General features: G+C 41.4%; 1 protein-coding gene across 4 annotated transcripts in view; it reads right to left on the bottom strand.

Moving 5' to 3' along the window:
* The window catches only part of LOC110963604 (casein kinase I-like), a 30,494-nt gene extending 6,776 nt beyond the window's left edge, over positions 1-23,718 (bottom strand). The window contains exons 1-10 of one of the 4 annotated variants that reach the window (XM_022212046.2): positions 23,573-23,718; positions 14,073-15,127; positions 12,157-12,226; positions 11,007-11,155; positions 10,690-10,924; positions 7,692-7,777; positions 7,456-7,540; positions 7,184-7,332; positions 4,848-4,928; positions 880-981 (exon numbers count right to left, since the gene is read on the bottom strand). In XM_022212046.2, coding sequence (XP_022067738.1) covers positions 880-981; positions 4,848-4,928; positions 7,184-7,332; positions 7,456-7,540; positions 7,692-7,777; positions 10,690-10,924; positions 11,007-11,155; positions 12,157-12,226; positions 14,073-14,342 — 1,227 coding nt within the window. In that variant the 5' untranslated portion in view covers positions 14,343-15,127; positions 23,573-23,718. The remainder of the gene's footprint in view (positions 1-879; positions 982-4,847; positions 4,929-7,183; positions 7,333-7,455; positions 7,541-7,691; positions 7,778-10,689; positions 10,925-11,006; positions 11,156-12,156; positions 12,227-14,072; positions 15,128-23,572) is intronic. The other 3 variants (XM_051952921.1, XM_022212047.2, XM_051952922.1) reach the window with 3 other exon arrangements.
* Positions 23,719-26,554: the final 2,836 nt, after the last annotated feature.

Here is a 26,554-nt window from a genome sequence, read left to right as displayed (position 1 = left end):
AAAAGCTCAAAACTTTGGAAAGAAAAACATTTAAATTAGTGGGTACCGCCTGTATTAGTCGTCTTCTTTTTGTTTGTCACATGTCAGCCTGCTAGTTAGCTGGACGCAGCCAATAAGGAGACACACATATAAAGCATGACAGTAATTCTAGCAAAGTAAACCATTAGGAGGGACTTCACCTGATGTAGGACGGGTCAGCAAACGAGAGAGAACGGCTTTAAATTAATTAGCATGCTTCAACGTGGACAAAGTCTTGTGTACATTCTAGGTAAATATCAACTTCACAACAACAAATTTATGTCTGCACTGTCTGATCACAAGCCCATTTGTTGCTATAGCGACCACTACTTTCTGTGTAACAGTTTAGATAGAAAATCCTTACAGAAAGCAATGACAGTTATTTAAGTACAGCTCTGTCCTACACGCCTGCATTTACTGGAACTTTACACCGCCGGATTCTAAAAACAAATCAACTATTAAGATCTCAGCTAAGAACTTCCGACTTGACTTCTACTTTTCTATTGTTTATTCTAGTTCTGGTTTCAAGAACAGTCTGAACTCCAGCCTCTTCTGCTTTGTCACCGAAAGTGACAAAAATCTCTGCTTTGTCTGCAGAGAAGCCAGTCAACCACCTTCTGCCCCCATTACAGCAAACACCAGAGCAAAAACCTAACGTTACACTGTGGAAACCTAACGTAAAGATAGCGATAAATTCAGATTTCTCTTTGAATATTCCCATGTGACGGAACAAGCGAAGTTGTGAGGAAACAGACTTGAGGTCAGCCCTGCTGCAGAGACAGAGGAGGTCATGCAGGCGGACAGATAGACAGGTAGGCAGACAGACAGGAAGCCAGCAGAGCTAACCCTTCCTCTCAGTACCTGGACAGACCCGCCCAGCCTATCAGCAGTGAGATGGGAGCCCAGCAGCTCTCGATTGGTCACTGGAGTCGGCTGGGACTCACTGCCTTTGCCCTCTGGAGACTAGAGGAGACGGGAAGCCGATCGCAGGAGAAAAGGGAATAAGTGAGGAAGAGGAGGAAAGAGAGAGGTGAAGAGGAGATAATGAAGGAGGGCCGGCGAGATGAGGCGGACCAGAATGGGAGGACAGTGACGGGAGGAGGCGGGAGGACGAGCAGATGGAGCGGAGAGGAGCAGTTTGGCGAGGAGGGGGAAGAATGAGGAAAGAGCGACAAAGGAAACAGAAAAGAAATCGTGAGTTCAGAGTCAGTATTCGGTGGAGGAGCAACAGGAGGGTGAGCACTCAAGTGTGCAGTGCAGCCAGAGTGCACAGGAGAGTGCGCACGTGTGGTAGCCCCATGCAAAAAGGGGAAAGAGGTGGTCCTCGCTGTGTTGCTTCAACCTCACCTGCCTCAAAACCTAACTGCTAATGCCTTCATAAACCTGTGAATGTATAAGCAGGAGTGGGCGGTATAACCAGTAAAACAGAGCTGGGTGAGGTATGGACTTGATCAGATTCTTTTTAATGCCCATTTTTGAACAATATGGGGAAAAAACTAAATCCAGGTATAGGAGGTCCTCGGTTTACGACGTCCTCGACCTACGTCGTTTCATCGTTAAGTCGGAACAGATTTCGTGGAACTAGTTGGTGAGCGGAGCGGACAAATTATTAGATGAAGTTGTAAAAACAGTGCAACACTTTGTAAAATGACTCATACATGCATGAAAGTTGTTGGTATTCATGACATTTATGAAGAACTGGTCCGTATCGTGATGCATGTCACGGATTTGTTTACATTTTTGCCAGAATTCCGACGAAAATCAACCTACGTTGTGCCATAGGAATGAAACTCCGACATTAGTTGAGGATCTCCTGTATATTCTTCCTCAACTGACTGAGCAGTTAAAAACACCTGAACAATGAGAAGCAATAAGGCTCCAGAGTCTAATCAGCACAGCTACAAACTGTACTAAGTTAAGAATAGGACGGCTCAGATCATTGGAGATTGTGAATATCCATCAGGTCTCCTTGCAGGTAAAACTGGACTAATTAAACGCTTTTAACACTGACTGAGACTAAAAGACTCACTACTGCTAGGTAAGCAACTTTAGGGCTGCAAACCACTCTCTCTCTCTCGAAGACCAAATTTACAGCACCACGCTCCATGCAAAGACGAATCGATACGAACATGTGTTTGTCTCCACTGTCGAAAACTGATTCCACAAAAAATATGGTCTTATAATCTGGCAAAGTGTCACTAAACATATAAAGATTCCAACTGGAGACCTTTCTTACTCAACACACAACCTGCTCTTTTAAACCACTGACAGGTGAACACTGATCATCTTGTTATGATGCAATTATCTGCTGGGAAACACTGGATTGGGTCCTGTCATTACTGTAGCTGCTATTTTAACCCACCTAAACAATGACCAAACACACTCCCCACAACAACCACAGCCTCCTACTGCACTGTTAATGCTTTGCCACGCTGCAAAAAGTACCCAGGAACCAAATGACAGCCCAGATCCCAGCATAACTGAGCATTCATGGGATGTGCCAGAAGAAACTCAATCTACGGAGGTCCCACTGCTCAACCCATGGGACTGGAAGGTTCAACGATCAGAGCTCACAGAAGTCCTGTATAAACCCACACATTATTTCTTGGTGGTTGTCATGTCGTAGCTGATCGTACTTCAGTTAAAATTATTCTTTAACTTGCACCTCCTGGCTTCAGATTATACCGCCCAGCCCTTTGTGAGAGTGTCCAGTTTGCGAATCTTTTGTGTCATCATGGTTCAAGTTTGGACAGAAAACCATGGAAACTATAAACGCTGCAAACTATTCTAAAACACGGTGCAAAGCTGGGTCTCTAAAACACATAAAAATAGAACTTGCACTGACATATCTACTGGAGCCACAACTTTTTCCATGCTTTGCGTGACGATATTAAATGACAGACGCAGTAACTAGATTTTGAGACACTGATCAACATGAAAGCATCTTTTCTATGTGGTTTCACAATCTAATCTTAAAAAAAAAAAAGATTTTGATGTTATGTTACATAACATCAGCCCAAGAAGTCCTGATCAGACTGATATGGGGCATGAAAGGTCCCATATTGTTCCCCTATTAGCAAATTACTGCAAGTCTCATGTCTCCACAGCAAAGACAGTTTATTTCACTATGATTGTGTAACTTCTGGTTTTAGTCCTGCTCTAAACAGGCTGTTTTGCTCTTTAAAGGAAAGAGCTGCTGCTGCTGTTGACGCCTTTTTCAGGAAGAAAACTCTCTTTGTGTCCATTATTTTTAGCGCAGTGTGTGAAATGTGTGGAATCAGGACTTTCTAATGCGTCTAACTTTATCTCTGAGCAATAATTTCACATGAAAAATATCACCGACATCATAGCACATCTGTTGTTTGGCGAGTCAGTAGACAATGTTGCGGTGTAAAATTAGTATTTTGGCAGCCTAGAAATAGCTCTGAAGTGACTGCTGGTTAACATGTAGTCTTAACGGGCTGATTTGTTGTGTTGTCTGACAACAGAAACAGAGAAGAGTGTAAATGAGAACAGCTTCTTGGAGAATATGTGAGCACAGAGAGCAGGAGAGAAGTAAACAGATGTAAACACAGGCTCACTGCGCTCCACTGAATCCACCCACTCAGTCCTTGTTTATTGGTTTCAAATCGCTCTTAAAGTTTCCGCCCGCTTTCCACAACCACATGCTTAATACAAGTGATGGGGAACGAAATTCACAGTGATTGTTTGGGGAAAAAAACACATTCCGGTGTTTATGTGAAACTAGTGTAAGGCGTAAGGAGTGTTTTAATAAAATCCAGTGGTCATCTTTTAGAAGATACAGTCTCTTTGAGTTACTTTAGAATGTGCTTTTGTGCTAAAATGCTGTAGAGGACTTGTGACACACAGATTTTGATACAAACACCAAAAAGACTCTAGAAAAAACTCACTCGATTTATCCAAGTTTGAATCTTAGCAGAAAATGAGAACGTAAGATCCCCTGTCCTTAAATTGTAACAGTTTTAATCCACATCTGGCCACCTGACTACTGTTTCAACACAGAAATACATGAAAAGTGTGAACTAGGGACGTCAATATCGTTGTTGTTTTTTCCTATCGAGAAAACCGATAAAATAACGCCCAGATTTTGCCAGTCGATCACATCTTCAAACTGTGTCCTTAAGCGTGTAAACAAGTCTGTGGCGGCAGCAACAAGCTTTTTGTACCCGACTAACAATAGGTCTGTGGTTTGGAATTATTTCTAAGCCCACATATATTGGTAACGGCTGATATCGGAATCGGAAATTGAGAGTTGGACAATATCGGCATATCGGTTATCGGCAATATCGGACATTCCTGGTGCGAACCTATCCTTTAAAAGCTAAAATCAGGAAGTCTCTTGTTTGTAGTTACCACCACAGATTAATAAAAAGACCGCAGACTCTTTCTGCTGTGCAATCTATTCAGCTACCAGATAATCCCACACCAACTTTCAGGGTGCTCCAGGTGCTCTGTTGATCAGTGTCAAAAATCAGCCACTGTCCAGCATGATTGAGTAAACAGTAAAATGCTACGTTAGCGCTGTAACACTAGAGCATTAACATGATGCTATTGAGGTACTGCTATTATTTTTTCTAGCTTGCTAACTTCAGCTGTTAACTTGTGGTTCACTGTCTGCTATCTTACATCTAACTGACAAAAAAACAGCACGATAACCTGCTGTAAGACCAACTGACTCTTCTCAGGTGGAGCAAAGTGAGAGGACCTATGGAAGGAGCTTCAGGTTTTCTTGATTTTTCACTGGAAAACCACATGTACAGCAACACTTCCATCACTGATCTGCATGCAGGGACAGAATGAGCGTGTACCTGGTTTTTGGTCTGCGGCGCTTTCTCTCGGTTGCTCGTCTGAAGTGGAGTCTCACTGGCCACCGGACCAATAGGAGTCGGCTAAACACACAGGAGGAAACACACAGTTATCTGACATTGCCTTATGTGGACTTTACATCCACGAGTTTGTGTTCCGTGGGTGAAATTTCAGATGGTTCATTAGAATTTATGATGAAACGTAGCGACCGCGGTGTAGCAGAAGCTGGCTGGGGGCTCGTATGAAACAAAGGGGAACCCAGAACACACAAACAGGTAAATACATGCATCGTTTGACAGGCTGTCCACATGTGTCTGCAGCTGGTCAACTAACTCAGAGGAAGCATAAAGTAGAAGTAGAACTACAAAGTAAATGCCAGACATTTGCTCAACAAAGTGAATGTTTCCAAATCAAAATGATCTGAAAGCTAATCCTGTTAGGGCAAAGCGTTTAGAAGCTTCTTTTGTGTCAACATCTGCACATTTCACGTTAATTAGTCAGACTGGGCGTCTAAGCTCAAATTCGCTGGATTTTGGTTTATTTTTTTTGTGAATGTTGAACATTTCAACATTTCTTTTTTCCACCAAAAAATGTTCAAAAATTTCCCAAAAAAAAGTTGAAAATGTGGACATCAGAAGTTTCACTGTGAAAATATTTTTTTTCCCCACATTTTCAAACTTTAAAACGGGTCAATTTGACCCGCAGGACGACACGAGGGTTAACATCTAGCGGCATGTTGACATTTTATTACTTTTAGATGTATATTTTAGTGCTGTTTTATTGCTGTTTATTTGTTTTGTTTCCTTGTATATTTTACTGCCATCTTTGTTATTTTATTAACCACGCCCGACGGGTACGTCGGCGGGGTTATTGCATTCGGTGCGGTATCTGGCTAGGTAAGTATGTATGTATGTATGTATGTGGCTATGTCCGGTCCGATATCTCTGCAACTGCTGAAGTCAGGATAATCAAACTTGGCACATAAGATCAGTCTAAGGTCCCCTGCTTAGTTGTGGAGTTACACGTCAGCAGATCAAGTAGGGAGGGAGATACGTACGCTGATCAAAATGGATACATATTGCATCAGTTGTATAGGGAGGACAGGGTTTTTGCCAGCAGAGGGCGTGGTTCTGCCCTCTACTGAGGGCTCATCTAGTTTTGTTGTTTTGAAGTTATTTTCTTGTTTTTCACTGTGAAGCACTTTGGTCACCCTTTGAGCTGTTGTAAAGGTCTATAGAAATAACCTTTGATCGATTGATTGATTGATTGATTGATTGATTTATGATTGCAAGAGTTGCAGACAGATGTGCATTTCATCCCTTGATGTTTAGTCCTAGAGCCAGCTTTGTTTCCAAAGCTCCCACTAAATTAACACACACTAAAAGACAAACAAAAAAAGCTATTTCTCCACCTACACACGTTCATACGACTGCTGTGTTTGTGGACACAACTCCTAAAAATAATCCCAGGGGACTGAGGATTGCATTTGGATCGCTATCCCACGGGTCTCAGACGTACCAACGCAAACCTCACAGGAGCAGTCAATTTGAACTTTGCTGTGGGCAGGAAGTCAAAAATAAATAAACAGGAGACCCCAGGGTCCCAATCTGATGAAGCCTCATGGGATGTGCCTGCTCTGATCTCCCAGTAGAAAGCTCTCAGTCAAAGATAACATGCTTTTCCCTACACATAATTAACACTACAGAGAAATGTATGAAATGCTTACGCACTGCTCTAGAATAACTAATTCTTATGAATGTGATTCTACCTGTGCAGACTGAGTTAGAGGTGTGGACGTCTTTTCTAATGCTAGACAATAAAAACAGCGTTTTCCATGTGGGACAGAAAAGACACAAAATAAGTGGAATTCTATACTGTGCAGAGGTAAATGTTGGCTGTTGCAGGCAGCTGTGAACATGTGATGAGCGATAATGGTGTAAAATTCAGCGGGATTAAGGGCTCTACTGTCTCTTATCCGTAAATTTAGTCTTACTGCTGTACTGTGAAGGGACGCTCCACACAACAAACTTAATTCTCAATATAAAAGGAAATATTAAATCTTGAGAGTATTATGTTATTCGTTTTTCCACTTAAACTCTTACTGACTTTGCTCAAAGTGGAGCTCTTCAGATTACTGTATGAGAAGGACTGAATAAGGAAGTGTTTGAGCTTCTGGAAACATGAGTCCAAACTGATGCATGACTCTCAGTTCCTGTTAGCAGCACATCAGTAATATGACCGTGTTTTACTGCTGACCTGACCTCTCAGCACTGACCCTGGAATAAACCCGATAAAGCTCAGCTCCGACGGTCCACAGCACAAAAAAAATCACACTAACCAGCGGCTTCCCGGTCCAATCGTACTGATAATCAAAGATGTATCCGTTTCTGTCAAAGAGGTCCGTGAAGAGTTTCCTCAGATAGTCGTAGTCCGGCTTCTCGAAGAAGTCCAGCCGACGCACGTACCGCAGGTAGGTGGCCATCTCTTCTGTTACACACACGCAGTTCACACAATCCACAAACGCACACAGACACACAAAATTTCATCAACATTTGCTCTACGCGCCACATCTGCAAAGAAACGCTGTTTTTAGTTGAGTTGTATTCGCACCTGGGAAGTTCTCACAGAGAACCTCTATCGGTGTGTCTCTCTTTGTGTCTCCAATCTTCTGGTAACGTTCTTTCAGCGTGTCGGCCTGATAGAGAGACAAACAGGGAGGATTTCATTCATATCAGGTAATGGATGGATGTGGCTGCAGACAAAAGGTCCACACGTTAAATGGAGGAAATAACAAAAGATGACTGGACTGTTGAGCACACTGGCTGGATGGTCGGCCGTCTCCTCACCTTGAGCCCCTGCCAGGGCAAGCTTCCTCGCAGGAAGTACATGAACATGTGGCCAAGAGCCTCCAGGTCGTCCCGCCTACTTTGCTCTGAAGTAACACAGAGAAAAAAAAAGGTTGAGATTGCAGGACTGCCTCAGTAGTGTTCAATTAAACATCTCTTAAAGGTGCGATTTCCGGCCGTCCCGTTCCACGATAATCGTGAGAGAATCGTGACGATATCTTTGGTTTTGGCTCTAAATCGGTGGTCCTACACCACACAGTGAGACAGATTCACCATTGTCATGGTGACCAAAGAGAAGCTGCAATAAAATTCTGACTGTCAGAAATTCTGGGTGATCATCTCACAGTGTGATGCTGCTGCGATCTACAACAACTAACTAACAGAAATGCAGGATGAAATGACAAAGTGCATCAAAACAAGTATGTGGGATTTAAACAAAGAAGACAGCCTAGTAGAGCTGTGGCAGCAGACGGGTGAGGGCTCTGTTTGGCTAGTTTCCCTGTGATTGTAGGAGCTCCGCTTATGCCTCGGTTGTTTATTTGTCATGGAAGGACGACGCATGCTTGTGACGTTTTATTAATTTTATTCACGTCCATTTCCGTGCATCGTAGCCTGAGATTCAGCTTCATTTTCATCGTGCAATCTGCTAAGAGCAAACTTCACGTCGTGCCCAAAGATTATTAGATTCATGTCGAACGTCGTAGCGAGCTGTGAACTTACAAGATGGTTGAAATCACACAGTATGTAGAGGCCTATAAAGACAAACATGACATAATACGGCAACTAGTGGAGTACAGAGAGAACCAGGAAAATAATATTCACTACGGACTCGTTCCTTTATGAGCCTCGAAATATTTCAGCAGCAATTTTTTAAACACTACAAAACCCTTATCAGCTGGGAAACTTTAAACTCTCTTTTCCATAGCACTTTCAGATTGGACAGAGACAATTTGGAAATAGATATTTTTTCTGTCAGCCAAGAAACAGAAGCAATTTCAGTATTCAGACACAGGACTGAATATCAACCGCTCACATTCTGACAGCAGAAATACATTTCAAACGTGGAAAATAATCATTTCTGGTAGCAGTCAATTGAGCCGAGTGAAAATGCATAAATTACAAACTAGGGCTGGACCCGAATATCCGAATATCCGTTCGCTACGGTGGTATCCAGATATTAATTTTGGTATCCGAATATTGGCCCACCCCCAGTCGGACGTTACCGGGCGGAATAAATATTCAGCGTTACTGTCATGTGATCACATAAACATATACACATATGTCTATGTGATCACCCCCTCCTCCCCCCAGACGAAAATAGGAATATTCGGAGCTCATCTCTTCCCTTCACCTTCGGCCCACTTCAGCTCATCCCGTCGTGTTCGGCTTATCTCGGCTCTTCCATTCCTGTTTCTTACCACCACCCAAATGTCCGGGTTGCTGCCGACTCTGACGTCACGCTTCACTTCGTTGCATAAACACAATACAAGATGCTGAAGACCTCCGCTGTTTGGGAATTCTTCAGTTTAACTGAAGACAAAAGGAAAGCAGTGTGCAAAATTTGCGTCCGGGAGACCAGACGAACGAATATTCGGATGGTCGTCTTTAATAGGGCCCGAATATCCGGAGACCAAAAACCACTGTTCGGGCCAGTCCTACTACAAACACAAATTGTTTTACATCATTCATGAAGTCATGTGCTGATACAACACCAAATGAATGAATCCAGAAGGTGTGCATGCTGTAGGACTCTTGTAGATCCTCTATAACAACAAAAAAACTGCTTGAATTGGTAAACTTAATCAGTAGCATTGCGAGATAAAGGTGCGTATTGTGAATTCGGGGCTCCAGACTGTGAGCTAAGTGACTGTTCTTTGTGTGTGACGTAAAATTTGTCGGGGAGGGCATGATGATCATTAAGCTGTTTTATTGCACTTCCACCTGCCCAAGTAGCTCCTGCATCAGCCATTGAGGCTGAAACAAGCACTTTTTCTTCTTCACTGGCTCAGTCCCTCCCTCCCTCCCGACCTGCACTCTTTCTGCCTACTGCGAGAAACAATCCATTTAGTTAAGACTGTTAAGATGAAGTGGTCTGTAGCTGATTATCCGAGACAACAAAACGAGGGGAAGGGAGGAGGAGGCAGAAGGAAAAGCACTAAGCTCAGTCGCAACGGCAGCACTAGGGCACAAAATTAAATGAATATCAATGAAAATAATCACTCTGGCTTCGTACAATTTCTAAAAAAAACTTTGCTCACACAAAACAGCTGATGTGCAGAGTTCAGAAGCAACCTCAGGAAAAAGCCTGGAGACAAATCCAGCCTAAAAAGTCTCAAATCACTGTCAGTTATTGAGACAACATCAGCGTGTAAGGCTGATTAACACCAGGCTGTTCCGATGGGCTGCTGCAACGGACAGATCCAGAGGGTAAGAGCAGCGCTACCGATGGAAAAGTCCATGTAGAGCGCTGCAGGATCTCACATGCCTTCACAGAGAGAACAATAAAGTGGAGCACTGGACTCCAGTAACAACAAACAAATCGATCAGCCGACACACCGCAGCACTTTACAAAACAAAGACGACAACTCAGTCCACAGATTTAGTTTCAAAATAACGGCATCAGTATAGTAGATTGGCTCTCTCCGGTCCTAATATTATAGAGGAGATGCTTTTCTTCACCACTGAAGACGCAACATTTACAACGATAAATTAGAAAGCTACTAGAACCGTTCATTTTGAATCTGTTGTGTTGAAATTAAGGCTGCGAGGCTGGCCTGTCTGCTGAAGAAAAGGACTGACCTTAATGTGAACGAACCAGACAACTAAATATATGCATGAATTTCACATAAAAGCACATTCTGTACATGCCCCTCCCGGTCGGACGTTACGGGGCGGAACGAATATTCGGATATTCGTCTTTAATAGGGCTCGAATATCCAGAGACCAGAAACCAGTGTTCGGGGCAGCCCTAGCGTGCACACAGGACGAAGCAGCTCACCTTTGCCCAGATGTGTGTTGATGCTCATGTATCTAGCGGTTCCAGTCAGACTCTTGTGTTCTCTGTACGGGATGTGTTTCTTCGTCTCCGGGTCGATGTATTCTTTCGCCAGGCCAAAGTCTATGATGTGGATGGTGTGCTGCCGCTTGGAGCCGGGCCGGCCAACCAGGAAGTTCTCAGGCTTCACGTCTCTGTAGATCAGGCTTCTGGTGTGGACGAACTCCATGCGAGTTATCTACGGGAGAAGATGCGGTCACTTACGGAAGCAAATCTAGGAGCTCCAACAATGAAGCACAATGGTTACATGATAGTCCTACCAGTTGTATGGCTATCATGAGTACAGTCTTTAGGGAGAAAGTCCTGTCGCAGAGGTCAAATAGATCTTCTAAGCTCGGTCCCAGAAGCTCCAGAACCATAGCATTGTATTTACCACAAGGTCCGAAGTAAAACACCTGTGGTACGCCCTCTGGAGAAGCAACAGAAAAACAGAGGAGGTGAAGACAAATACAGTCTAAACATGATAGAAATGCTTCAGATTTTCACTTTCAACCCTCGTGTCGTCTTGCAAGTCAAAACTGACCCGTTTTAAAGTTTGAAAATGTGGAGAAAAAAATATTTTTTCACAGTGAAACTTCCGTTGTCCACATTTTCGGGAAATTTTTGAACATTCTTTTGGTGGGAAAAAGAAATGTTTGAAATGTTTCTTAAGAACATTCACAAAAAAAATCTACCAAAATCCACTAAAAAATTGCTGGATTTTGGTTGATTTTTTATGAACGTTCTTAAAGAAAATATTAGAAGTTTTCCTGATATATATGTAATCACTTAAGATATTTTTTAGGATTTTTTGGGAAGATTTTTACTAATTTTTCATAAATATTTCCAAGACTTTTCTCACCAAATTTGGGAAATTTTATTTTAAATAAAATTTTTAAGGGATTACTGGAATTTTCTTCCTGACAGTTTTACAAATTTTTTAAAAAATTTCAGGAATTTTTTTACTGAATGTTTTGGGGTTTTTTTTTCAGACAAGAAAACAATCATTTTGCTGCCCGTAAATGAAGACAACAGGACGGTTAAACACAGTTTGTCATCTAAAATAGGCTGAAAGCTGTGGAAAAGCGACTAAAAGCCTTTCTTGTTAAACTATTTTCACGTCATGAATGCATACGCAGCCAAACTTTAACATTCTCAAGGAAAACGATGGTGTGTGCTGGTGTGTCACAGACAAACATGTCCTACTGGGTGGTCTGGGTGGCAGCACAATGGGGGGAAACGGTGAACAATGAGGGACGGCGTGGGTGTAAACGCCTCCTCAGGTCTGAGTTAAAAAGGACAACTAACACAGTGCAGAGGAAAATATGCATTCCGGTTCTATTCGGATTGTTATTCATGAACGCTGGTCTCATAAAACCTGATGACGGTAGCAAAAACTAAAAAAGCAAAAAAAGAGGCAGAAGTTCCCACCTGAACTTCCCAGCTGTTTGTAGAATCGATATTCTAGGTGGAGTTGTGGCGCTCGTGACTTGATTGGTTCCTGCAAAAAAAAAAAAAAAAAAAAAGTGGATTAGAACCGGAATGATGCTTCGTCAGATGCAGTGAAGAATCCAAACTAAATGCAGAATACTGAGAGGTCATCAGGACAGTAGCAGTTTGAGACCCAAACAGTGAATTCATGTTCAGAATTTCCATTTTTTGCAAAATGGTAATGCAGATTGAATTTTAGATGGACACGATTGCCATTTTTGCCCGTCAAGCTACACTTGACAAATGGTAATTAGGTTGTAAGATTTGCTTTCTTTTATTAAAAAACTGAAGTCATCTACAAAAGAATTCAGACCCGTTGCTGTTGCTCTCCAGATTGTGGTCAGGTGCATCCCATTCAGTAAAATCCCACAATCCAGACTGCACGTCAGCACAAAAACTAAGCCATGAAGACCAAGGAACTCTGTAGACCTCTGATCAAACTGTGGCAAGGCAGAAATCGATGCAAGAGTATACAACCATTTCTAAAGGTCAGAGCGTTCCCGGGAGTGCTGGAGGGATTTAGGGGAAGTTGCTGGAGCCTTCATGTCAGAACAGCTACATGACAGCCTCTCTTGAATAACAGGCAAATGACAGCTCGTTTGCAGTTTGCCAAACAGGTACAGCTCATAACCTGCTATTACCGTCTCAGCAGTGAAGCATGGTGGTGGCAGCATCATGCTATGTGGGTTTGTTCTCGGCAACAGGTCGACCGATCAGAACTGAGGGAGGATGAATGCAGCCAAACCCACAGAGGTCCCTAAAAACCTGCTCCAGACTGAAGGCAACTTGAGACTGGAGCGACAGTTCACCTTTCAGCACGACAATCCACAGCCAAGACGACACTGGAGTCTCCGACTGTCCTGGAGTGAACCATTTACAGCTAAAACGTAAACCACACAGAGTAGCTGTGTAGAGACCTGAAGATGGCGGTTTAGATGCTTCCATCCAATGATTGAGCTTTACGGGTTCTGGTAGAAGAAATGGGATAAACTGCACCAATCCAGGTGTGCAAACCCTGCAGAGACTTACCCAAGAAGACTCAAACTGCTGCCAAAGAGGATCCAACAAAGTACTGAATTAGCAATCTGATTATTGTTTTAACAGATTTCAGTTGCTAATGTGGGTTATTGAATCAAAAAGTCCCATTTTATCCTTTGAAAATTAAATACACAACAAAATAAACAGGGTTTCTGCAGAAATCAGCCACACAAATTTAATGCTTTTGAATGCCATTTTAATGCTTTGCTGTAAAACATAAATGCCATGACCGTGAACTCAACAAAGTACACAGGTTTGTTTTTTTGAAAACGATGATTTTTATATGGAAACTGTCCTTTCATTTCACTATTTCTGAATCTGGAAACCACTCCTGACCACCCACTTGCTGCAGTCATTCTCTAAATTCCACGTTTTCTACCCTTTTGTTTTTGCATTTCCCCATCTCCAGCTCTCCTCCACCTGGTCAAACCTGCCGGCCACTTTAAAAACATTTAGTTTTTGGCAATTGTACCTGACAGGTCGGAACAAATATCGCAATGCTTCGGCATGTTTACCCAGATGCACATGTCTGACGAATCGCAGTCTATAATTACATATTATTATATAATTATCATCAAATATTTTTCTTGAAACACGCAGAAAGAATTCTTAATGCCACTGACAATCAAATTTAATGATTTTTAATGCCGGTTGAGGCCTCCATTTGAACAAAATCAATTCAATGACTATTAATGCTTTTCAATACCCTGCAGAAACCCCGATAAAGTGAAAGGGTCTGAATACTTGATCAACAAACTTTGTTTTAAATGCAATATTCATCCTACAATGCTAGGAAGTTACAATAAAAGGGTTTTTACCAGTTTGATGGCCACGTATTCATTGGTGTACAGGTTCTTGCCAAGTCGCAGCTCTCCAAAGTTCCCACAGCCGATCTTCTTTCCGACGCGGAAGTTTGGTCCGACCATCAGCACCCCGGAGTTGGATCCGGCGCCCCGGCCGCCGTGCCCCGAGCGGCTCCCCGTCTTCCCAGACATCCTCTTCCCCTCCTCTGCCTCCCCCTTTCCTCCACCTCCACCGCCTCCTCCCCCGCCCCCTCCGCCTCCTACTCCTCGCTTGTCAAAGTCCATCAGTTTGTGGTAGCCTGGCCTCTCCACGGTTAAGCCGATTCCATGCAACCAAAACAACCACCAAAACAACTGCCTAGCGGCCTAACAGACGTCGGGGCGGTCGACAGAGAATCGCACTCTTTGACTTTAAAGAGGGAAAGGACTGAGGGGTGGAAGATTAGGAGGAACTGGGATGGATGTGGGATGAATTCAAACAGAAGATGATCTCATGGAGGAGGAGATTGTAATTTGACTGAGCTAAACAGCAGAATACAACGGTGATGAGAGTCAAAGATGAAACAATGATCTGGAACGATGAGCTTTCGGTGGGATGGTGGATGATGGCTGAATGAAAAATAAAATGAAAAGATGATGGGGTGAGGGGGGATTCCTTGCAGTGACTTTATACCCCCTTGTAGGGGCCAGAGATGGTGATGGAGGGGAGAAAGATAATAGCTCAATCTGTCACCACACGTAGCTAGCCATATGCTAACATGCTATATGAAGCTGGGAAGCTAAGCTAGCTTCAGGCTCACACATAACAATCCACCATGACAACAGACAAATAAAACAGAGGGAGTTTAGAGCTTCCCCTTTCTTACATCTGACAGAATACTTGTGCTGTTTGATTTACTGCCATAGGTGTAAACTGATGGCTTCAGATCATGTGTCCCAATAATTAGTGGACCTTTGTACTTGTCCTTTGTCCCACAGAGGCTGATAATGTATCGCACAGCTGCTTGGTCCTATAAAACTCCAGGTAAATTTTAGCCCCTGGGTGCAAAGAATACTGTGTGTTGCGGCACCTGTGAAAACAGAGAAGGAAAACAATTAGATTAAAATATTTCAGAAGAATTTCACCATGTTTTCACAGTACGTTTAGAAAGCAGTTCACGAAGTCCAACAGTTGATAAGCTGCCTCTTTGCACTGCAAAAACTCAAAATCTTCCCAAGTCTATTTGTCTTATTTTTAGTCAAAATGTCTCATCCCACTTGATTGAAGATAAACTCTCTTAAGTGACATTTCAGCAAGATGGAGAGACTCATTTTAAAGGGGAACTTTGGTTTTTTTCCAACCTGGGGTCTGTTTTCATTTGTCATTTCATACATGTGAGTGATGGAGAAATGAATTTTCAACATAGCTCCAGTATTTAGCCAGGCAGGCAGCTTAGCAGCTCAGCTAGCAGCTCAGCTAGCAGCTCAGCTAGCAGCTCAGCTAGCGAAAAGTATGGGGCAAGAGGCCCCCCCGCGTCAAAGTCCACCCCCACACTGACCGGCTCGGATAGTCTCAACGAGTGTCCCACAACATACTAGAGATGAGAAGTGAACGAAAACCTCCACATTACCTGGTGATCGCTCTTTGTTGTGGTCTGTATCCAAATCTCAGGACGCCAGAAAGCAAATCTCGTTCCGAAATCGCGCGATAGCTCGTGCCAAAACTATCGCGTGATTTCGGAACGAGGCTAAATACTGGAGCTATGTTGAAAATTCATTTCTCCATCACTCACATGTATGAAATGACATATGAAAACAGACCCCAGGTTAAAAAAAAGACGAAGTTCCCCTTTAAGTTTTGTAGTGTGGCTGTAAAACTGTGGGCTGTTTAAAAAGGAAAATCACAAATCAGACCAGCAATCAATATATTCTGGTTTTGTATGAACTCATGGAGAGGAATCATGCTGTAAAAAAGAACGTATAATCCCGCTGAATTAGTACCAAATTGAACTAGATTTTTTGAAAGTGCTAAATGCAGAAACAGCTCCATCAGATTACCATCAAATACATCAGCATCCTCTTTCTGTTTTTGAGGCTGGAACAGGAAAACAAACTGCCGAGTGCAACTGAGGGACACCGGCAGGGTGCGATGAGCGCTCTAAAAACCCTACAATAAGGAAACGTTTTTGGAAGTTTACCTGTTTAAAATCTAGAACTGCAACCGACTGACGGCAACAGAAAACCAGGCCAGATCTTCCTCCAGGAGGACGGGACATGTTCTCTCGTGTTTCTGATTTCATCTTCTAATAATAACACTCGTCTTGGCTCCTCTAATTCCTTCCTTCACTCCTCTCAGTTTTCCTCTCGCTCCATTCTTTCCATTTGCATCCAGCCCATCTGCACCTCTCCACCTCCAAAGACCTCCTGTTTCTCTGCCTGCTCTCCTAAAAAATTTTTGTTCGCATGCAGGGGAAAGATTATTTTAGATTGAAAACAATATTATTATTTGCATGAGTTTCGCTTTGGTTTTATGGTGCAGCACTAGCCCGACAACTCGTTTTAATTAAAGTTCAACAGGGAAATAGCAGTCCAGTTGTCCACAATTATTACAGGGCTTCACTCTGACAACCAACAAGCGGACAGAGATTAAACAGTAACAGTGAATTACATATCATCTGAGTGGAACATGGACAGCCCTGTTCTGTAAACTCACACAGCTTATAAACAGTCCACCAGCTGAAGGACACAGTGTCAGAATGGAAGCCAGGGTGGACAGGAAGCACAGATCCAATAAAAACAGAAATATTGTCGATGCAATCAGTGACTGTGGACTCGGCTGTCAAAACGGATGCTTTACAAATACAGTCAAATTGATCAGCCTGAAACAGCAGACAGGTGAAGAGAGGAATAATCACCGTTTCAGTACAATGTAATGTTTTAAAGCAGGGATGCCTTGTTTCCTGGAATTCTTGTGGTGGTCACTTTGACATTTAACACCCACCTAAACATCCCAGCAGACCAACCTATCTCAAAGGATCTTTCACCACCGGCTATTGAAAAACAGCTGCTGAATTTATCTTACTCCAGGCTAAAAACACACCCTCATTACTCTATTTGAAACACCATATTGCTGCTACAACGTTAAGAGTAGTCATTTAACCCTTGTGTCGTCCCGCGGGTCAAAACTGACCCAGTTTAAAGTTTGAAAATGTGGGGAAAACATATATTTTCACAGTGAAACTTCTGATGTCCACATTTTCAATATTTTTGGGAAATCTTTGAACATTTTTTGGTGAAAAAAGAAAGGCTAAAAATGTTTCTCAAGAACATTCACATAAAAATGCAGCAACATTTGCTGGACTTTGGTTGATTTTTATGTGAATGTTCTTAAAGAAAATATTAGAAGTTTTACTGATGTACATGTAATCACTTTAGATATTTTTAGGATTTTTTGGAAGATTTTTACGCATTTTTAAAAAATATTTAGAAGAATTTTCTTGCCAAATTTGGGGGATTTTTTTAAAATAAAACTTTTAAGGGAAATTTTTAAGGAATTATTGGAATTCTCTTCCTGAAGGTTTTGCAATTTTTTTGGAAATTTGGTGAATTTTTTTGCTGAATTTTTGAATTTATTTCAGACAAGGAAACAATATTTTTTGGTGCCTGTAAATGAAGACATCAGGAGGGTTAATACACTGCATCCTTTCTGCCGTTTAAATCTGCAGGATGAGGCCACAGAGACAACAGAAGCCAGATCATCCCCGGAGAGAGACGAGTCCAGAGCATCTGTTCCTATCAAGAAGTCCACCATGAAAAAACTGTTTGGTGAGCGCTTTACAACCGAGGATGAAAGCAAACCTAAGTACCTGCCAGAGGACCTCATTTCACTGGATTCCACTTAGATGGTGGACAAACGATGAGCCCAATATTGTCCCGTTGCCATGTTAGCATAGTGCTACCTATCTGCAGCATCTCTCTTCAGTCAGAGGGTGTTCTCCGGCAAGATTGAAAGGCTCATTATCTCTTTGTCTTGTTTGTTTTTTAAAATCAGCAAAATTGCCCCATTTACCAAAGCAATAGAATGGAAACACGGCAAGAACTGTTGAATTTTCAAGTATCTAACTTTGTTTTGTGTGGAAAAACAACCAAATCGAAGCTAAAATGTAGCTATTTGGTCAAAATCACTTCATCTTTCTACTTCTAATTTAAAAATATTGCCAAAATTAAATTATTTGCAGTAACCAGATGCTGTAAAAAACAAAAAAGAATTCTGCGTTCCTTAGCACAACCAAGAATCAGTTACTGACTGATTCAACAATCAATAGAAACATGATAAAAAAAATTCGGCTTTTTAGCTGAACTGGATTGAACTGCGGGCTGTGTGACAAGTGTGTAAACAAATCTAAAAAGTGAATAAAAGATTTATGGTATGCAGAACCACTTTTTTATAGTGCTGGTAACACCTGTGGAAAAATGTTACATAAGTTTATTCCAGATTTAAAAGTAAATAAAAAGAATAATCACAGGAAATGTAACTTTGATTTAAGGCGTTCTAACTTTGGTAAGCTGCACAAAAGACATTTCTGAGTTCATTCTACTTTTAGTCACGGTTATGATGCTTCAATGGAGGCAAATGACTTTATATTGAGCCAACATCGAGTAAAAATGTGACAAAAATTGCCCAGAAAGTGCTTTGTGTTGAGCTGGTTAAGAAGACCAGAGCTATATTTTGTTTCATAAACCACTGTTTGATTAAAAAAAAAAAAAAGAAAGAAAAATAGCTCTGTTTTATTTCTTCTGTACCTACAGACCATGTTGTGACTATGAAACTGAGGTACACACTGAACTGTGATCTCTGTGTACCGCTACACACCTACTAACCACATTAATACTCAAACGTACTGACTGTCAGCTTCAGAATAATAGCTCGGCTTCTCGAGAGGTTCATGACCACTTCTTACTCATGATAATGACACAGAAGAAGACAGATAAGGCTGAGGAGGAAGAGGAAACGTCTGAGTGTCAATGCGTCTCCTCTGATGTCATGAACAGGAATAAGTCGACCCCTGAGCCCCTCCAGGGCAGGGCGACACGAGAACTATGAACATGAGCACAACGACCCTTCCTTTATGAGGGTTTTTATTGTGTTCAGCTGAATTTCTGGGATGATCCAGACATCCATGTTTCTGCAGTCCAACAGAATGAGACGTCTTCCACTCAAACTTTAATCAGATATCAATAATTTACGCTGATCAGCTTGACGGTTTTGAACAGAGGTCTTTTAGGATGTTGATTAGAGGTGCTGGCTAATCACAGATAGATCAATATTAGCATGTTCATTTACAGAACATAATCCATATGTAAACTCACTATGTCACAGATTAATCATGCCTGTGATATTGTCTCTGTTTTTAGCCCTGTTATACCTTCTGTAATTCTTCTCCTGCCTCTTTCTGCCTTTTCTGTATCCAGCTGCTGAATTTCCCCTGTGAGGGATCAATAAAGTTTATCTTATCTTAATTCAAAAAAAGATCCTTCAGGATATCTAAAAATGAGGTCATCACAGTTCGTCCAGCAGAGCGGCTCCATTTCTATCGTTTAAAATGCTCTGGTTTTACATGTGGCTGCAGCACATGTAGCAGAGCACAGCTGGGCAGACAGCGGTGCGGAGTCAGACTGGTGTTATTCTTCCAATGTCTGCAAGGGTTTGGCATCTCCCTAAGTCTGCAGGAGATCAAACAGACCCAAAATTTATGTAGACTTTGTGGTGGCAGTAGCACAGAGTGAATGCAATACTGTGCAGAATACACATATATGACCTCCTGCACACGCAATGACTCCAGTGGACTATAAAGTAAAATAATAGCAACAACTGCACGTCTATAATGTCCTAAATATAAATACTCAGTCTAGACCACACTGCTTCCAAATGAAGAATGATGTGCATAATGCCACTAGAAAGTACCATCGTTGCTAGCTATAGCTAGCTGAGCAAACTGGAATAGATTAATGGGACTAAGTATTACACACAGCCACCATCTGCAACCACGGCTTTAATAACCCTCATGCCATCCTGTGGATCAAAACTGACCGATTTTAAAATTTGAAAATGTGAAAAACACATATGTTTTCACAGTGAAACTTTTGATGTCCACATTTTCAACATTTTTGGGAAATCTTTCAACATTTTTTGGTGGAAAAAAAGAAATGGAAAAAATGTTTCTTAAGAACATTCACATAAAAATCAACCAAAATCCAGAGAATTTTGCTAGAGTTTGGTTGATTTTTATGTGAATGTGCTTAAAGAAAATATTAGAAGTTTTACTGATATATATGTAATCACTTTAGATATATTAGGATTTTATTGGAAGATTGTTATTCATTTCTAGAAAATATTTACAAGAATTTTTTTGCCAAATTTGGGGGATTTTTGTAAAATAAAATTTTTAAGGAATTTTTGGAATTTTCTTCCTGAAGGTTTTGCAAATTTTCAGAAATTCGAGGATTTTTTTGCTGAATTTTTGGATTTTTTTCAGACAAGGAAACAATATTTTTTTGGTGCTCACAAATCAAGACAACAGGAGGGTTAACTGTTCACGGCTAACGAGGTGTGCTCATTCTGTGGAAGAGGAGGACCTGGATCATAATGTGTACATGAAAAAGCACCAGTCTTATCATTCTAAATTCTACACAACCACGAACAAAGTTGTACAATGCAGGAAGTACCAGCATCTAATGTGCCACTGTGTTCATACAGACAGCTATCCAGGTTTATCAGTCAGATTCTCACATTCTGGTTCCATCAAAACCCATAACTGGAGAAACCACACACATTACATTTGTCACCAGCAACAGTAGCTGAATGCATGAAAAAAAAAAAGGCTGATACTGATACCACTCGAGAAACACATCAATGTGTGACGCCACCTTCAACAGTGCAGCTGCATCAGCTCTTTGCCTGAGAACCTGAACCTGTTGTTTATGTGGGAAACGTTCACAGCTGAGTTTATGAAACGAGGAAATAAGGTCGCATGAAACTCACCAAGCCGACTTGTAAGACTTCGAACAATTAGATTCCATTAAAAAAAATCAAAACAACATTGTGCCCCAGCTGAAGTTAGATCTGTGCTTTTAATTACACCCCCTGGAGCAGGTCAAACATTGTTTTTTTTACCCTCCCACAGAGGCCTCTGTTAGATTGAGCAACTCGCAGCAAAAATCAATGCTGCTCTATAGGCCATATATGAGAGAGGGTTAGGCCTGCGCACTGCAAGAGGCACATTCACTCCCACACATGATGGCCTCAGCTAAAAGAGGAGTTTGCAATTCTTGTATGAATAACATCTGAGAGGCCGAGGCCTTCACTCAAACACAGGTCTGACAAAACTGTCTTTAGGTAATGACATCGACTCACTGCACCAAAACAGGCCGCTTAACAATTTTCCTTTCATCGTGATTTCACCTGACATTTAAAGCCTTTGACAAACAAAAATGCTTTATAGCAAACTACACGGGATTAGGCTACGTTTTAAGCATCTAAAACACTAAAGACACCAAATAACCATGTTGGCTAAGCACTGAAATGAACGCATAAATCCTGGTATTCACACTGAGTTTTTGTCTGCAGAGTTGTGTGTCGTCGTCTCCTCTTGTCTGGCAACATCAAACTGAGCAGCGAAAGTTTAGTGGTTTATTACGCCCACTAACCTGCATGACACCTCAGACAACAGCATCTACTGCACAGGCTGCTGCAGGCGACAAACCTGACCCCAATTACTGAGCAACTGCAACGAGGATTCAACGGTTTCACCACAAGACTAGAAACTAATGCACAGGAACAGCTCATTAAATATGCCAGTTTACCTCTAATTCACCTTTAAAATTTAAAGCAAAAATCTGCTCCTCTACTGGAACCTCATGAGGCACCACATGTGAGGTATAAACATTATGGTTTTCATAGCATATTATACATATTTTGTATCCGTCCCAACAATACTCTGGTTTAACTGTATTTTAGTTAATCGTGTTGGAAGTAGGGTTAAACAGTTCATCAATTTCAAGTCAAAAACAGAATTTCAAGCAATATGGATGCAATTTATGATATACTTTAGGATTTAAACTGTTGAACAAATCCATGCTGTCCTCCATGTGCGACACTTTGCAGGTATTTCAAGTGGTAATGCTCCATCACATATTATAAATGCATTATTCAATAAATACTGAACTAAGGCTTGACTTTAAAACATAACATTGCACATCAAACAACAATATCTATCAATCAGATAACTCCCCATATTGTTCATCCTTGTTGTGAAGATGGAGCAGTGACCTGTGAACATACACAACATCCTGGACAACTTGTAAACTTCCTAAATGGTTATTCAAAACCCAACATGATCAGCTTCATCTTGTCTCTAATAATGCCGGCTCACTGAGTTATGTGTCCAGAACAGTTTATCAATAAATATCAATGCATGACTTCTCACGGTTTACTCTGAATAAAGATAGCGTTGTATTCTTTATACTGAATAAACCAACTACCATATATCTGCATTATATCTCCACTGGGCTCTGCATTAACTGTTCTTAGATCTATTGCTTTTAAAGTCTGAATTTTTTGTATCAGTGGCACCTTAGAGCAGAAATAAGTGTTTGCAATACAAGTGAGGACTACAACCTTTGCTCTAATGATCACTCAGTTAACTTAAGGCTGTTTTCAACAGCCTGATCAGAGTTCCTGTTGAGGATTTTTGGGGGAAATACAGCTTATCACAAGGTATCAACATGGCCTTGTCTCACCACCCACACTCCAATCATGGCTACATCACCTCTTACTCATTTCTGAATACGACTTTGAGCACTAGTGGATATTTAAAAGCCAACTTTAAAACACCGTGGGTTCGTCCTAGAGCTTCGCAGGCTGTCAGTGTTGTAGTTTTGGTGACAGAAAGATTTTGAAGGGACGAGCAAAGCAGCTCCAGCTTGCTAACGATGCTAACGCTAGCTGCTACGACTGCAGCAGATTTAAACATTCGAGGAGGAACGACTCTCTAATGTCGAAAATAAACTCCCGAAGTCGCTGCGACACGTTATCTAGAGGCCTGTGGTGTAAAATCAAACATTACTGTGTTATTGCATCTAACGAACCATCGAGATAGGTAGCGCAGGAAGTTAGGTTTAGGCCACAGTAGTTTGTGTGTTTGGCCTCAGTGTAGCTTTACAATATTAGCTTCATTGAAACAACTCCGAAGTGGAGAAAACGCAGCAGCAAGTGAAGCGAAGTGGTATCAGAGAATACAGTGACAATATTATCAAACAGGTAGTAGTTTAGCTGGAGAATTATATCAACAGTCGGGTAGCGTTTACTGGCTTCAGTGTTCGCACCGAGCCTGCCAGAAGCTAACGTTGCCTAACATTTAGCCAGCTAGCTAACTAGCGCTGAATTTGTGCCCATACATACAGTCATTCATAAACATAGCTAGTTCATTTCACAAACGCGTTTCTTCAAAGTTTAAGGAAAAAAACACTTCACCTACCTAATTAGATTTTCTTTACGTCGCTATTTTTCTAGCTGGGAATAAATTGTTCTCGTTTTTCTTCGTCTCGTTTTCCTGCTCATCTCTTTTTCTGTGGATGTTTGGCTAACCAGCTGAAGAGCCTCGACGCTGAGCGCTAACGCAGTTTGCGTAGCCGCGAGTCAGAGCTGCGCACTGAGCGCAGGCGGAGAGCGTAAACATCCGTGGGGAATATCCACACGGAATCTGCGTGGTGTGCGTGACAGGGGGCCACGCACACTTTGATTTGTGGACAAAAGTTGATTTTACTTTGTCTGCGACTTCCTCAGATCTCTATGAGTGTGTTTATGTATTTTATACAGAGTTACACTGATGTATAGTCTCTATAGTCCAGTAGAAGTGTTTAAAGTGATGAAAGACTTTTATACATTCATGGAAAAAATGATTAGACCACTCTTGTTGACAAATATAATGGTAACAGCAAAAATAGCTCATAAGAGTTTAATGTCAGAGCTGATATCAGACATTTTCCACAGATTTTTTTGATAATAACCAAAATCCATTCAGTTCCACAGGTTTTCAGCTGGATTTAGATCTGGTGATTGAGCAGCAAAGGCATGGTCCCAATGTTCTGGTTCTCCATCCAGGCTTTAACTGACCTTGTCTTCTTGGAAAATCCAGTCATTGGAGGCAGGAAAGAGTTTTCCATCTGATGGAAGAAGACTTTTCAAGAGCAGTCCAGTACATGACCTGGTTCATTGGCCCTGTTCCACCCAGACTGAAACTACCCCAGATGGTCACTGATCTACCCCCATATTTTACTGTAGGGGCAGACAGTCTGGCTTGTAGCTTCTCCAGGCTTCCTCCTAACCAGTAAGTTGGCTGGAGTGGGCATCAACTGAAAACTGGTTTCATCCCTGAAGAGAACCTTTGTCCAGTCATCAACAGTCCAATCCTTGTGATCCCAGCAAACAGTAACCGGGCTTTCCTCTGCCTTTCCTTGATGAAGGGCTTCTTCCTGCCCTGTGTGACTTCAGACCAGCTTCAACAAGTCGCTTTCCAACTTGCTGAACGTTTCTCCACAGTGTCCACTCATTTTTAAGGTCCCTGGAGGTCTGAGGACAATTCCTGACACAGAAACGTATGAGTGACAGTCATCTGGTGGTAGAAAGACGTTTCCTGACCAGCTAGCAGTTTGGTAGAGCCATGTTGGGCTTGTTTTTTCTTGGTGTGATGAACGGATTTCTCGGAGATCTTCAGTTTTTTTTCAAGATGGCTGCTTTTGTGGCTTCACATAATTGTTTAGTTTTAGGCATTATGTGAGAGCTGACAACTTCTGAGTTGTTCTACGGCTTGAATGTCGGCAGGAAACCACTCTAGACCTTTACATGTGCAGTGCTGCTGATGACATGAAATGTCCTCTTATATTCCCTGTGAATACAATGAAGCTGAAGCATGTCAAATAAGACATAAAGTATCATGGAATCGGCTGCATTTAAAGTCCTGTTCATTGTATTCTTCACATAATATACCTTTAGTGGTACCAGGCATTGAAATGAAGAAGAAATTGAAGGAAACAAGGGTGGTCTAATCATTTTTTTCATGACTATACACGTACAACAAGTTGAATGATCAATTTTGTTGATGTAGAATGCTGCATTGATCAACTTTTCTTTCCCCCATTGCCTCTTAATTTCTCGTCATTGACTACAGCTGCTGACTCCTCTGTGAATTCAACATGAATAGTATGAATTTTATTTTATTGGTTTAGTTATGATATGTGGCAAGAAATTCAACTTGATTGGATTTTCTTGGTGGCACGCAACTTTTTATGTATGCTTCAAACTAACTATTTCAATGAGAAGTAACACTTGGCCCAATTTCAAATGCATTATTAATGTTGCCTTGTTTCCTGCTGTCATACTAACATGTTCATTCGAGTATACCATCTACCTTCCAACGCTGCAGCAGATGTGGGGATTTTTTTCAACCATTCCTCCCACATTTGCAGGTAGATCACAGAGACGGCATTATGGTCAGCGTTATCAGCAGAAAGCCTTCCTGCTCTGGTTATCGCAGCCTCCATCGGCCCAGAAGTGCAGAGGTGTGCATCCTGCCTGGGCCTTGTGTCAGCAGCTTGTGTCCGTCGGTCCCTCCATGTTCATGTCAGTGTGAAATATAACCAGCTCAGAAACCAGAGAACGTCCACATGCTGACAGACAGAACGCAGAGAGGATGAGAGACGAAACAGACGTGCTGGTTCTGGTGATCAGTTTGCTGTACTGGACTCCGGCTGAAGGTGAGATTTTTAGTCTCCATCAATTGATAATTTATGAAATGATGAGAACACCTGATTTAATGAAGAGCTGTATTGTCTTTATTATGAGCTGTACAAACACAGTAACATAAAATATGCAAAAACAAAATGACAATAATGATAATACATTTATTGTGATAGAAGCAGATTAATTAAACAAGTGTTGGGGAGAGCTCAGAAAACATTCAAGTAGACCTTAATAAAGCAATTTATCATTTAACTACATTGAAAAAAGGCATTACACATGCAATACATAGCAGAGTATACAAACACAATTTTCACACACAAAGAGCTTTGATTAACCCTCGTGTCGTCCTGTGGGTCAAAATTGACCCATTTTAAATTTTGAAAATGCTGGGAAAAAAAATCTGTTTTCACAGTGAAATTTCTGATGTCCACATTTTTTTTGTGAATGTTCTTAAAGAAAATATTAGTTTTACTGATATATATGTAATCACTTTAGATATTTTTAGAATTTTTTTTGGAAGATTTTTACTCATTTTTTGAAAATATTTACAAAAAAGTCTTGCCAAATTTGGGGGATTTTTTTTTTAAACAAAAATTTTAAGGTAAACTTTTAAGGAATTATTGAAATTTTCTGCCTGAAGGTTTTACAAATTTTCAGAAATTTGGGGAATTTTTTTTACAGATTTTTTGGGGTTTTTTTCAAACAAGGAAACAATATT

The sequence above is a fragment of the Acanthochromis polyacanthus genome, chromosome 9 (genome assembly GCF_021347895.1).
Source record: "Acanthochromis polyacanthus isolate Apoly-LR-REF ecotype Palm Island chromosome 9, KAUST_Apoly_ChrSc, whole genome shotgun sequence".
Classification (NCBI taxonomy): domain Eukaryota; kingdom Metazoa; phylum Chordata; class Actinopteri; family Pomacentridae; genus Acanthochromis; species Acanthochromis polyacanthus.
Note: the sequence above shows the minus strand (reverse complement) of the source record. Positions and strands in the feature narration are given on the sequence as shown.